Source organism: Podarcis cretensis (assembly GCF_951804945.1).
Source record: "Podarcis cretensis genome assembly, chromosome: 16".
In the NCBI taxonomy this organism is placed as follows: domain Eukaryota; kingdom Metazoa; phylum Chordata; class Lepidosauria; order Squamata; family Lacertidae; genus Podarcis; species Podarcis cretensis.
The window spans coordinates 1,004,035-1,017,765 of record NC_137186.1 but is presented as its reverse complement, the minus strand read 5'-3'; the positions used below and the strand labels follow the sequence as shown (position 1 = coordinate 1,017,765).

General features: G+C 56.2%; 1 protein-coding gene across 4 annotated transcripts; it reads left to right on the top strand.

Annotated features, from left to right (window-relative positions):
• The first annotated feature begins 963 nt into the window (after positions 1-963).
• On the top strand, positions 964-12,694 carry ETV3 (ETS variant transcription factor 3). 4 transcript variants are annotated; one of them, XM_079958159.1, is made up of 5 exons: positions 964-985; positions 3,829-3,887; positions 4,318-4,555; positions 6,910-7,025; positions 8,853-12,694. In XM_079958159.1, the coding sequence occupies exons 2-5, from the start codon at positions 3,842-3,844 to the stop codon at positions 10,076-10,078; spliced, it is 1,626 nt and encodes a 541-aa protein (XP_079814285.1). In that variant the 5' UTR covers positions 964-985; positions 3,829-3,841; the 3' UTR covers positions 10,079-12,694. The 4 variants fall into 4 exon arrangements, with proteins under 4 accessions (XP_079814285.1, XP_079814282.1, XP_079814284.1 ...); XM_079958156.1 differs by lacking the exon at positions 964-985 and adding an exon at positions 1,086-1,197; XM_079958158.1 differs by lacking the exon at positions 964-985 and adding an exon at positions 1,133-1,197 and having other exon boundaries at positions 3,832-3,887.
• The last annotated feature ends 1,037 nt before the right edge of the window (positions 12,695-13,731 follow it).

The following is a 13,731-nucleotide window of genomic DNA, read 5'->3' as shown; positions in this document are numbered from 1 at the left end:
AAGGGGGATTCTGCTCTTATGGTGGTCAGTTCTGGGGGGGGGGGGAGCAGAATTGGTGCACTCTCAGCCTGACACAGGGACGCAGGTGGCGCTGTGGGTTAAAGCCTCAGCGCCTAGGGCTTGCCGATCGAAAGGTCGGCGGTTCGAATCCCTGCGGCGGGGTGCGCTCCCGCTGCTCGGTCCCAGCGCCTGCCAACCTAGCAGTTCGAAAGCACCTCCGGGGGCAAGTAGATAAATAGGGACCGCTTACCAGCGGGAAGGTAAACGGCGTTTCCGTGTGCGGCTCTGGCTCTGGCCAGAGCAGCGATGTCACGCTGGCCACGTGACCCGGAAGTGTCTCCGGACAGCGCTGGCCCCTGGCCTCTTAAGTGAGATGGGCGCACAACCCCAGAGTCTGTCAAGACTGGCCCGTACGGGCAGGGGTACCTTTACCTTTACCTTTACAGCCTGACACAAGAGAAATTCAGGAGGGCAGGAAGAGCAACAATATTAAATAATGACACAGCCATAATAGAGATTAGCAAAGGAGGAGGAATCAGCATAGGACCATTCAGAACAACAGCAAGATGAAAGCAGAAATAATAATAAGAATAACAACAACAACAACAGCACCCTAAATCTTAGCTTATTATGATAATAATAATAGAGATAATTATTCTAAAATGATAATAGAGATAATTATTCTAAAAATAATGACAATTATGTTCCCATCAGTATCTCTTTAAGGGACACATTCTCATTCTCTCTCTCTCTCTCTCTCTCTCTCTCTCTCTCCTTTCTCTCCTTCCGGTCCCTCCTCCGGAAGTGTCGCAAACTGCCCGCCTTCTCCCGCTCAGCTTCCCGGAGGAAGTGACGTCCTCCTCCTGCCCGCCGGCCTGCGCGCGGCCGGCCATTCCCCCCCCCCCTTACGCCCTCCCTCCGCCGGAAGTGACGCGCGGGTTGAGTCAGGGCCCAGTGGGCGGCCGACGAGGCGTTTCCGTTTCCGGTGTGTGGAGGCTGGGGGTGGGCGAGGGACTTCGGAGGGGGGGAAGCGAGAGAGAGAGAAGAGAGAGGAAGAAAGAAGGAAGGGAAGAAGGAAGGAAGGGAAGAAGAGACGGGGGGGCGGGCGGAGAGGACAGAGGAAAGCGGGACGCGGAGGGAGGAGGAAGAGGAGCAGCCCAGGCGGAAGGACGGAGCCCCGAGGCGGAGGCGGCTCAGGTGAGAGGCGGGGGGCGGGGGGGCGAGAGGGGCTTCCGGGGGTCTCGGGCCTCGCCTCTCGGGGCCTTTCAGCCGGGCCTACCTGGCAGGGTTGTGGGGAGGAGGGGTCCCCAAGGGGGCTGGAGGGGAGGGGGGGGCATGGTCAGCAAATGTAATATTGATATTCCTCATTGCTCAACGTGGAAAATCAGCATGTAATTTAGAATGCAGTGGTACCTCGGGTTACAGGCTCCACTAACCCAGAAATAGTGCTTCAGGTTAAGAACTTTGCTTCAGGATGAGAACAGAAATCGTGCTACAGCGGGAGGCCCCATGAGCTAAAGTGGTGCTTCAGGTTACGAACAGTTTCGGGTTAAGAACGGACCTCCGGAACGAAATAAGTTCTTAACCCGAGGTACCACTGTAAGACTTTTGAGATTACAGAGGGGAGGTGTCATTCAGAGGGGGGGACGGGGGTGTGAAGAGGGAGAAATGTTCCCCTTCACGTTACACACACACACATATTTATAACACATGTATGGGGCGTTTGGTATTACTTCACCCTCGTGTGGCCCCGCCAAGTCTTTGCGTAATACCCACTTGCAATCCTCACAATGGCCCTGCAAGGTAAATCTGCATTCTTGCTTTTCACCCCCACCCCCCCCTAAAAAATTGCAGATGGGGAGGTGGGTAGCTGTCTGTGTGCGAGTGGCTTTCCTGGTAGGCCACCTGGTTTGCTCGCGGCCGAGGCGAGATCTGAACCAGGGGCTGCCTCGTCTACCCTGCACGGGGGTCTCAATATATAGTTGAGGTGTGTAAACCTGTGCCTGAGGAAAGAAAAGTGAAGCTGCAAGAGGGATGCTCTATAGTGAGGGGTGGGAGAGAGAACTACGGTTGCTGCTGTTATTGTTCTTGATTGACCCCAAACATCACAGTTACAGTGAGGAAATCCCTTTCCCCTAAATGTAGGGAAAGGGTTTGGGGAGGAGCTTAGGCAAGTTCGAGGAGGAGGAGGAGGAGGAGATCTAAAACTTCCAAGTTCATGAGCATCGTGCTTCCGAATGCCAGTTTCTGACACTGGAAAAGCCAGCCACAGGGTGGAGGAGGAGGAGGAGGAAAAGAAGGTGCTTTATTCTCGCAGCCACCCTCGCAGTCAAGTAACAAGACAGCACCCAGCCGAAGCCGCCGCCTTGGAATTTGAACCCGGGCGTGAATCTTAACTCTGAGCTGCGTATTGGGAGAGAGGGTTGCCTTTAGGTGGAACTGGGCTCTGGAGGCAGCTGCCTGCCTTCCTCTGCCCTGGAAATCTTCGGAGCCAAGGCTGTCTTTTTCCTTCCAGTGCTGGGAGGCGAAGGGTGTTCCTCTGCAGGGAGTGGGGCCTGTCCCCCCCCCCCCCCTTGTAGGGAGTGCCAGGCGCTCTGCGGGAAGGCGGCTTTGGAGCATTGTTAGAGCGCAGGGAGCAGGTAATCCCTTTATGACTCCCCCCTTATCGTTTTTTGCCCGCTCAGTCAGAAGAAGGAAGGAGAAATCTTCCCCTCTCAAATCCCAGTTGTTGGGCTGTAGGGAGGGATGTTCTCTTGGCTTAAAATAGTCTCTCGGTGACTTCACTGTTCAAACACGGGTGTGGTGGAGGGAGAGGAAGCCAGGAAGAAAAGGTCTCTGGGGGAGGACCGGCTGGAGAGGCTCGTGGGCCCCCACCAGCCATCCTGCGAAGGCTGCCAGACAGAGCAGCTTCCCTGCAACCCGGCAGACGTGTGTGTGCAGTGCGTGTCTGCTGATAAGGGTTCGGCCTCTGCGTTCACAGCCTTTCCAGTGGGGTCGGCAAGGCTTTTCCTAACACGGGGTCTGGCTCCTGGGATGCCCTCCCCACTTCCCCCTGTGGCTTTGCCCTACTTCCAGCCAGAGCCCCCACTCCAGACCCTGCGCTGGTGAAACCTTGGCAGGCACAAACTTGCACAGCAAACTCCCCTCCCTGCTCAGGAGCCTCCTCTGTCCTGACTTGCCCCTTTGGCAGTCGCTGCACTTGGGGGGCTGTTCTGGGAGCAGGGATTGAGCAGCCCCCCTGCCTGCTGTGGGTGCACCCAAGTGATGGATTTTTGGGGAAAGCTATCCAGAGACTGGCCTGAGTACTGCTTCCAGGGCAGGGAGCCCACAGGGACACGGAAGGCCACCCATCAGTGGACTGGGCTTGATGGGGGTTTCATTGATATGGAATAATCTGAATCAGATGTGGATATTTCTCCTTCTTCCAGTGGGACTTGGGGTTGTTGTTCCACACACACACACACACACCGGCCTGCCCCATAGCTGCTGGTCCAGGGTGGGAGGCCAGCCCTCTAACTGAGCTCCCTCCCAACTCAGGAGAACTCCCCCCCCCCCTTTTGGCTCTAAAACTTTGCTGGTTGCTGGCTTACCATTTTCTTGGGGTAAAGGGCAAGATTAATAAGTAGAAACTGGTGACATTGATGATTATTTGTGTTTAGGAGTTGGCATTGAGGGAACCCTCTTGTGATGGCTGCTTGTGACAAAACCATGGAATTCTGCATGGTGGTTCTCCTGGGCTGAGAAAGTTCAGCAGCTAATAAGTCCTAGAAAGTAATCATGCTCTCTCTCTCTCTCTCTCTCCTCCCCCTCTATCCTTGGAACACCCAGCAGGAGCAGAAAAATGAAGGCAGGCTGCCCCATTGTGGAGAAGCCAGAGGGTGGAGGAGGTAAGAATCTCACTGCGTAGCGGTGACCATATCAGTCCACGAGTCTTGAGACCGCTTGGAACTGTTAATGATGTGAAGCAGGACGGAGGAACTGGGCTCCAGCTGCCACCGTCCTCCTCGCCATTGGCCATTGGTTGCTAGGAGGTGGAGCCCTGCAGGGTCTAGAGGACCTCACAAGTCCCTGATCCCTCGTGTCAAAGAAGCCAAAATGGTGTGAGGGCCAGGGACTGCACAATGCTTCCTCCTGGGATCTTGCACCTCATAATAATAATAACAACAATAATAATAAAGAAAGAAGCAGCAATACTTTTAATAGCCAGGTGACCACCGCAGAGGCTCTCTCCGTGGAGAGAAAGTGGTTCATCGGCAGGTGGGACCCTCATTCCTCTTCTGCCCCTGAAGCTCCCTCTGTTTTTGGCCTTCTCTGCAGGCTACCACTTCCCGGACTGGGCCTACAAGACGGAGTCCAGCCCAGGCTCCCGCCAGATCCAGCTCTGGCACTTCATCCTGGAGCTTCTGCAGAAGGAGGAGTTCCGGCACGTCATTGCCTGGCAGCAGGGGGAGTACGGGGAGTTCGTCATCAAGGACCCTGACGAGGTGGCGCGGCTGTGGGGCCGGAGGAAGTGCAAGCCCCAGATGAACTACGACAAGCTCAGCCGGGCCCTCAGGTGAGGGGTAGCAGGGTGCGGGCCCAGGGAATGTGGGAGTTGAGGGCCTGAGTAAGAGGAGCAAAGTCCTCCCTGTCAGGTCTGAAATGGGCCCTGGTGGAGATTTCTGCAAGGGCAGAAGGCTGGGCTCTTCTCTGGCTCCTAACTAGGGCAACATGGGATACTTGCTCTCTGTGGTTTGCAGGGTTCTGCAATCTGAAGTGCTTCGGGTGCAATCCTAGGCCTGTGTTCCAAGCGATAAGGAGTCCTTTCAAAGGCAGAAGGTTTTCCTCTGAGAATTGTGCTGTCAGCCTTCCAGGAAGTTTCCCAATCCTGTTCTGTGTCTGCTCTTGAAAGTCCAGAGGGCGGAGGGTACAAAATGGATCCCTAGATCAGCCACAGCTGGCTTCCTGGGATTCAGTTCCCTCATTGTGGAAGTGAGGCTTGAACGTTGGTGTGCAGTTTAGGGTGGCGCGCAAAGTTTCAGGCTTGCAGATTTGGAAGGGATCCCAAAGGTCATCTGTTCCAACCCCCTGCAATGCAGGAACTGCAGTGAAGTCATAAGAACATCGGCAGAGCCTAATGGTTGGCTCAGGTCCTTGGGGGTCATATAGTCCAGCATCCTGCCCCCACAGTGGCCAGTCAGGTTCCTTGATGGGAAGCTCACAAGCCCTGAAGTTTCCAGCAGCTGTCATTCAGAGGCGGGAGACCAGAACCATCAGCTTTCGCAGCAACCATTCTGAGGTCTCTCTAAGCTGAAAGGTTCAGGGTCTTACAATCTTGGCTGTTTGGGGAGGGGGCAGTCCTTGACTGAGAAGCCCCCCTGGACTCTCTCTGGGCTTGAGAGGGCTAACTGGGGAACAGGCTTGTTCAGACAGCAGAAGAGGTGGCTAGAGAGCCATCCTCAAAATATCTGAAGGGCTGTCACATGAAAGATGGAACAAGCTTGTTTTCGGCTGACCCAGGAGATAGGACCCAATCCATAGATTCAAATGACAAGAGAAGACATTCTGACTAAACATCAGGAGGAACTTTCTGAAAGTGAGAGCTGTTCTGCTGTGGAACGGAAGGTGGTAGAGTCTCCTCCTTTGGAGGTTTTTAAGCAGAGGTTGGCTGGCCACCTGCCAGGGATCCTTTAGTTGCAATTCCTGCATTCCAGTTAGGCTAGGTGACCCCTTCCAGCCCTACAATTCTGTGTTTCTGTGACTCTAGGAGGGGGGTGGTTGGGACAGGCTCATTGCAGATCTGGGGTGCTGTATCTAGTGCAGGAGTCTGGCTGGTTCCTGCCATGGTCCTCTGTTAGGGCTGCTGGGGTGCCCCTTCTTGGTCCTCTGCAAGGCTCCCTGTCCTTGCCCCCCTCCTCTTCTGGCTCTCTCGCCCCCTCCTCCTCCTCCTGACAAGGCAGCCAGAGCTGTTGAGCCAGCGCCAAGACTTGAGGGCGCACGCCAAGTGGTGAACAGGTTGCCTCTTCCTTCTGGCTTCTGTCCCCAGGAGGTGGTGGCTGAGCAGAGGGGAGCCCACGGACCTGGCTGCTGCTCTGCCCTCTGCTCAGCCAAGATCAGCAAACAAGGCGGCAACCTGTGCCTAGTGGGAGAGGAAGGAAGTAACAGGTCGGAGGATGCAGGCCCAGCCATTGATGCCAGGGAGGAGGAGAGGCAGAGCCCTGCCCTCGCCGCCTCCAGGAGCCTCCAAATGGCACCAGGGAGACAAAGCAGCACGGCTGGCCCAACAGGTTGACAGGAGGAAACCCGTCTCCCATTGTCTTCTTCCCTTCAGGCGCCTCTTTCAGGAACAGCGGAAGCTGCCTTCTGTCTTACCCTGTCTTGACAACACGGATGGGCAGAATCAGCAGCTTGCCTGGTTGTGGTCTGTGAGGACGTTCCTCTGCCTTGCCTGGAGACCCCCGTGGGGACTGGGCCCAAGAATCTTCTTCTGCGTACAAAGCAGATGTTCCACTAATGAGCTCCAACCCTCCCTGTAAAAACAAAGGCGGGTTCTAGGTGTTGCAGTCGTACGCCAAGGCAGACTCTTGGTCCATCTGGCTCAGTTATTGTAGACACTGACTGGCACCAGCGGCTCTCCAGGGTTTCAGGCCGGGGACGTTCCCAGCGCTAGCTGGCCATGCCAGGGATGGAACCCTTCTGCAGCCAAAGCAGGTGTTCTGACCACTGAATTACGGCCCCTTTCTTACAGAATCTCAACTCAGATTCCAGTCCTTGTGTTTCCAAATAAAGGAATGTGGGAGGCTTCCAGGGACTGAACTCAGGGACTTCTGCAGGCAACCCCAGTGCTTCCCCCACTGAGCTGTCTGGACGTAGCATTCCTCACGGCTGGCTGGCTGGCGCCCTCATTTCCCTCCTTACTTTATTTGGCAGATACTACTATAACAAGCGGATCCTCCACAAGACGAAAGGGAAGAGGTTCACCTACAAGTTCAACTTCAACAAGCTGGTGATGCCCAACTACCCGTTCATCAACATCCGGCCAACAGGTAAGAAGAAGGGCGTTGAGCATGGGGCCACCCATTGCGGTTCCATCCCAAGAGCAGGGGAAGGTATACGGGGACCATGGAGGTCAGGGGAGAACCTCCGTCCACTTCCCACGGAAAGGCAAACCAGCGCCAACTCATACTTTCCAAAATAGCTGTTGGACAGCAGAACGGACTCCCTTGGAAGAAGGTGGAGGACTCTCCTCCCTTGGTGGTTTTCAAACCCTACAATTCTCTGTTTCTGTTACCGCGGAGGAAAGAAGCTGCTGTCTTGGAACAACATTAGGGCTCCTGCAGGAACAAGTCTGGGCAGTTGCTGCCTGATGTTGCTTGTTCCAGTTCCCTTTCTTCTTCCTCTCGGGTCCGCCCTGCACTCGCCTCTCTCTCTCTCTCTCCCCCCTTCCCTCCCTCCTGGCTGCCTGGGGCTGGCACCGAGCAGGCAAGGAGGGTGCTGGAGTCTTGGAATGCCTCCCAGTATGATTGCAGCTTGTTTTCTTTCTTCTCCCCTGAGGGGAGGTTGACGCAACAAACCTGTTTGGCCCTTGCCTCCTTTGCCCTCGCCCCAGATATTGGCGCTTCCTTTCTTGTGGGAAGTGGCAGCCTAGGTGGCGTGTGGGGTCTTTGTGCCTGAGGGTTTCCCCTACGCAGGGAAACGGGAAGCCACACCAGCCATTTCTGGCCAAAGATGATTTTTCTGTTGTTGTTGCTGCCGCTGCTGCTGTCACTGCTGCTTTTTTTATCTCACAAGGTGGCAAATATAGTTCTCCCCTCTTCTCATTTAATCCCAACAACAACCCTGTGAGGTAGGTTAGGCCGAGAGGCAGAGACTGGCTCTCAAGGACACCTGGTGAGCTTTCCTGGCTTGAGTGGGAATTCAAGCCCTGGTCTCGCCCACGCCCTAGTCCAACACAATGATGATGAGGATGATTTATTTATTAACACCCTCCCCGCCCCCCCAATCTGGCTGGGTTTTCCCAGCCACTCTGGGTGGCTCTCAACAGAATATTAAACAGAATAAAACATCAAACATTAAAAACTTCCCAAAACAGAGCTGCCTTCAGATGTCTTCTAAAAGCCAGATAGTTACTTATTTCCTTGACATCTGGTGGGAGGGTGTTCCCCAGGGCGGGTGCCACCACCAAGAAGGCCCTCTGCCTGGTTCCCTGTAACCTCACTTCTCGCAGGGAGGGAAGCGCCAGAAGGCCCTCGGAGCTGGACCTCAGTGGGCTGAACAATTGGGGTGGAGATGCTCCTTCAGGTCTACTGGGCTGAGGCAGTTTAGGGCATTAAAAATCAGCACCAACATGCAAAAGGCTCCCCCCGCACACCCTCTTGGGCATCACAGTTGGCAGAGTGGGGGCTCCTGGCTGTGGACAGGTGTGGGGTGTGGCTGGGTTCTCCTTGGCAGCCCCCTAGTTGTGGCACCCCCTTTCCACAGAAGTGCGTTTGGCACCTTCCTGGTCCAGTGTCTGCCATACGCTGCGGCCTCACCTTTTCACCCTGGGCCTTTGACCCTGGAGAGACCTCCGTGTGTTTCCAGGTCCCACCCTATTCCCGTAATTTGTTTTAAACTGTTTTGGATAATTGAACCTTAAACTGTTCCCACCTGCCCTGGAACCTGGTGGTCAAGGGCAGGCAAGAAGTTGAATAAATAATAATGAGGATGATAATTTCTGTGGACTGGAGCTTTGAGAGGGGGGTTGTGAGACCTGGGGCTGCTCCTGGAGGCCAGGGCACTTGGTGGGCAAGCCCCTGCAGAAGCCCGCCTGCCCCTCGTAACGCTCAGACAGCCCTCCATTCCTCACGCCCCTCCGTCTCCTTCTTCCTCAGGTGTCGTCCCCCAAAGCGCCCCTCCTGTCCCGTCGGCCTCGTCCCACTTCCAGTTCTCCCCACTGGACGGCCACTCGCCCACCGAGGACGCCCAGCCCAGTCGCTTCTCCGGCCGGCCCCTTGCCTCGTCCGCCCAGGAGACCTTGAACAACGGCGGCCGCGGCGAGAGGTCTTCTCCAGCTCCAGAGCTGGAGGGAGGCTCTCCGGACTGGCGCCACGGAGTGGACCTGCTGGCTTCCCGCAATTCCGCTGCTGCCGCCGCTTCCGCAGGTGGGGTCAGCCACCAGAAGCGCAAGCCGGACTTGGTGCTGCCCCTCTTTGGGCGGTCGGGGATGTACCCCGACCCGCATAGCCCTTTCGCCGTCTCCCCCCTGCCGACGCGCGGAGGGGTCTTGAACGTGCCCATCTCGCCGGCCCTGTCGCTGACCCCCACCCTCTTCTCGTACAGCCCCTCGCCGGGCATGAGCCCCTTTGCGGTGGGCGGCAGCTGCTTCTCCTTCAACCCCGAGGAAATGAAGCACTACCTCCACTCGCAGGCCTGCTCCGTCTTCAACTACCACCTCAGCCCGCGGACTTTCCCCCGCTACCCGGGCCTTCTCATCCCGCCCTTCCCTTGCCAGCTGCCTCCGGAGGACCCGGCCCAGTTCCCCATCAAGCTGCAGCCCCCGCCTGCCGGACGCAAGAACCGTGAGCGGCCGGAGAGCGGCGGCAGGCCCGGGGCCCCTCCGCCGTCCTCCCCCCAGATCAAGGTGGAGCCCCTGCCGGACCGCCAGGAGCCCGAGGGCAGGGAGTCGCCGGGGCGAGAGGGAGGCTGCCGCTCACCCACCCAGTACCCCACCTGCAAGAGCGCCCAGGAGCAGCGGGAGAAGACCCTCTTTGCGCGGCCAGTGGCCCCCTCCTGGCCGGCGGCAGCGGCAGCAGCTACAGCTGCTCAGCCCCCAGCGCCCACCCAGGCTGACCTTCTGGCTGACGAGAAGAAGCCCAAGCAGGAGGACGTCTCCGTTGAGAAGCCCCCGCGAGAGGCGATGGGGGAGGCAGCGGGGGCCCCAGAGAAGAGGGAGGACTCCGGCGCTGTGATGCCCCCCAAACTGCGCCTGAAGAGGCGCTGGAATGACGACCGGCAGGCGGAGGGCCTGAAGGAGGAGCAGGGGGCCAGGAAGCCCTACTGGGGAGCCCTGGACACCCCACACATCCTCCTGGCCCCCAAAGCTGCCGTGGATACTTAGGACTGTAGAAGCCCCATGGCCGTGGCGGTGTTTGTGTGTGTCTGCTTTGTACTGTAGCAAGATTTGCCTAGCCAGGAGGGAAGGGGACCGAGGGGAAAAGGAGGAGTGGGGAGGCTAGAATGGTTTTATGAATTCTAGGGGTTGTGTGTGTGTGTGTGTGTGTGTGTGTGTATTGCAGGCAAGAGGCTGTTTGTGTCAAGGCCTGCCTTGTCTGCAGCCCTGTGGCCCCGTCTACGGCCACTGCCCTGCCTCCTGGTGGGCTTCCACTGACGTGAAAAGACTTTTCTCTTAAATTCTGCCCCCCTCTCCCCTTACGGTCTTTTACAGAAGCAAGAATTTGTCTGAATGTACATAGTTCTTTTCTCTGGAGGGGGGGCGGTGGGGGGCGGGTGGACCAGGCGGAGGACTTCCTAGCCATTCAGAACTGGAAATGTGTCTCGTTACCAAGCTAGGAAAATGCTTTATTTAGCCACCAGGACATTGCACTGTCTTTGATCCTTTTTCAAAAGCGGGGACAGCAGGAAGAGGAGAGGGAAATGAGACTTGGCCGAGCTGGCAGCTGCCCCCTGGGGCAGGGGAGGGCCTGGGGCCTGGGCCGGCTGGAATGAGGGCTTGGCAACCATAAGTGTTACTTTTAGGACTTTGCTGGGGGGGGAGGGAAGGGGACACACCGAATGGTCATGTTTTTTAAAAAACTTTTTTAAAAAAATTATCGAAGAAGCCATGACGAGCAATTGTAAAACCTTTTCAGGGATGTGCAAGGAATGTGGTTGTAAATGAAAACCTTGAATGCCTTTAACAAGACCCCCCCCCTTTTTTAATTTCCCTTGGTGGTTGTGGGCGAGGGGCGTTGGGGGGCAACGGAGCTGAGAAGTGGCTGGGAGCTCCCACAGAATGACTTATCCAGGGCATCCTTTTCTTCCTCCCTCTTTTTGGGGAGCGCTGGGAGGGGAAAGCTCCCCCGGCCTTTTCCGTCTTGCCTTAACTGCCTGCTTTGGAGACAAGCGCTGGGAAACAGCTTATGCTGGGGGGGGGGCAGGGGGTGTTGTTTTCTGCGGAGAGGGGGCACGTAGCTCAGGGTGTGAAGACGGGCCTGGGTCCTCGCGGTTGCAGCATGGCGGCAGTGCTGGAGAGTTAGCAGCAGAGTTGGGCCAGCTGGGTCGGGTTGCCCGTCTTCTGGTGCCCGTGGGCACTGTCCTAAAACCCAGGGGCGTGTGGTGAGCAGGGCACCCCTGCGGCTGCTCCTCTTCCCCCTTCTCCCAAGGCTGCCCAAGGAAAGGGAGAAAGCATGCAGACACACTTATTTGACTCCCCAAGGGTGACCCCACAGAGATGGGGAGCTCATGACGAGTTCCCTACAAGAGCGGCGTCTCCCATTGCCCGTTCTTTTTCCTGCCACTGCGAAGGCGAGGATCCCCTTCCTTGTTGGGGTTTGTGGGCAGTCGTGGCCCCAACGCAAAGATCACCCCTGTGCAAACTCTCGCTTGGCCTCTTTGAGTGTCCCCTTGCCAGTGTCTGCCCCCCTACAACGGACCAGGTTCGGGGAATTCCTGGTGCGGTGCGGTCCCCCCCCCCCAATGAGCGATCTCAAGCTGCTGCCTGTTCTCTTTGGGCTGGAGGACATCAGGGAAGCTGTTGGCTACCAGTTTTATTTCAAGACTGGCAAGGATAACCAAGTCAGATACTGTTTTGGGGACAGACGTTTTGGGAACGGGGAGGCTCTGGCCCCAGTGTCGTGGGCTGTGCCCCCCTCAAGAGCTGTGTGGCTCTTGCTGGGCTTCACACAAGCCCACCCCCCTCTTTGGTGTTGCCCAGCATCCTGCGCACGAACAGCCTTATGAACGTTGGGGGGGGGGGCCTGCAGCGCTTTCCCCCGGACAGGCAGGGTTTGGCGGAGGTGGGCTCAAAACTCAGGGACTGAAACATGACGGCCTTTTCTTCCTCCTCCTCCTCTTCTTCTTCTTCTTCAGATGAGTACATGCAAACCTTCAGTCTATTGTACCCAAGTGCCAGACGCCACGTCAGGCGGGGCTGGGGGGTTGATGGGGGGGGGTTGCTCGTGAGAAATCCCATTTGCACTTCTTCAGTGAGAATTCGTGTCTTAAAACAAACACCCTAACCTTTGCTGTCCATTTTCTCCTCTGCCTCCTTCCTGCCGATAGCCATGGCAGTGCAGAGCGGACATGCCCTGTTCAGGGATGGTGGCGAAAGGGCTCAGGGTACTGGAAGGGCACGAGGGAGGGGGGCAAAGCGAAGTGATCTGCTTTGTGTGTTGTGGGGGGGTTGGTACCTTCCCCCTTCAGCTGGCTCAGGGAGCCATCGCTGTGGCTTTGCAGGGGCCACAGCAGGCAAGGCCCCTTCCTGGCTTCTGAGGGGAGGGGCTCCCCTTTTTTTCCTGCAGGAAAAAGCAGCCACATGCTTTGAAGCGTCTCTCCCGTTGTGCCAAATACTCAAGCCGGTGGGCGGCTAAACTCCTGTGTTGCGACTAATCGAGAGTGTGTTGACCTTTCTTTAACGAGAATTAAAATACCTTTTTTTCTGACAGTGTTTAGATTTTGCTGGCCTTGGGAACGCCAGGGAGCAAGGAAGCTGCGAGGCTGGCAGAAGCCTGGCAGAAGGAGGAGGAGAGTGGTTCTTTCTGGGGGGGGGGGGGGGCGGAAAGGGTGAAGACATACACACAGACAGACACTGACCTTGGGCATAGGGCCTGACTCAGCCTCTCCTAACGTGCGGGTCCATTTCCTGACTCACCCCGAAAGAGAGCAGCAGCAGGCGTGTTGAGTCTTGCCACTCCTGGGTCACGGGGCGTCGTGCGTGGCTCATCACCCGGGACTCCTGCGTCAGTGGATGCCTTATCCCCAGGAGCACCTCGCCCTGGGACGGAGCCGGACTTTGAGGCCCAGATCCACCCTGGGTTCCCTTCCTTCCCACATGTGGCGAGGGTGGGGCCCGCTGCTGCCGCCGCCGCCGCCCTCGCTTTGGCCAACTGAGAAGCCATTTCCTGTTACCCACCCATGCTGGGGAGGGGGGACCCCAAACTCTGCCCCCAGACACTGTGGGGCGCTGTTGCCGAACTGCTATTTTTAGGGCAAGGCGCCCCATCCCAAACTTTGGGTTCCCCTCCACACACACAAAAACCTACATACACACATGCAGACAGTCAGGTCATGGGTGATGCATAAAGTCTGCACTTGTCCCATGAAGACAGGTAGAAAGGGTTTTTATCTGACCTTCAAGGGAGGTTTATATTTGCTTGGTTGCCCTTTTAATTCCATAACTGTTTTCGCTTTTTAAAGAAATGTAACTTTTTTCTCATTCCCCCCCAACCCCCCCCCCCCCCGTCTTACGGATCCTGATGGGTTTTTAAGAGAGCTATGTCTTTGGTTTGGAATATTTTTGATTAGATTTATTTTAAAAGAAATGAAACAACTTTTTTTTTGTTTTTTTAGTGTTAAAGTGACAAAGTATTTACCGACGACTTTTTAAAATTTATTATTATTGTTAAATCATTTTTCATGAGACATGGTCCTGTCTTTATGATGCTTTGAGAGTCAGCAGGGAGTAAAACACATCCGAACGGCAACTCTAACGCTTGAGGTATTTTTTTTTTGTCTGTGTAAAGCAGGATTAAAATTGTGTGTAAAGAAAAAAAA

Bases quoted from the DNA above. Each gene is read 5' to 3' on its own strand.
- ETV3 (XM_079958159.1), top strand. From the start codon at position 3,842: ATGAAGGCAGGCTGCCCCATTGTGGAGAAGCCAGAGGGTGGAGGAG. The intron at 3,888-4,317 runs GTAAGAATCTCA...CCTTCTCTGCAG, and splicing joins GAAGCCAGAGGGTGGAGGAG to GCTACCACTTCCCGGACTGG. The intron at 4,556-6,909 runs GTGAGGGGTAGC...TTTATTTGGCAG, and splicing joins AAGCTCAGCCGGGCCCTCAG to ATACTACTATAACAAGCGGA.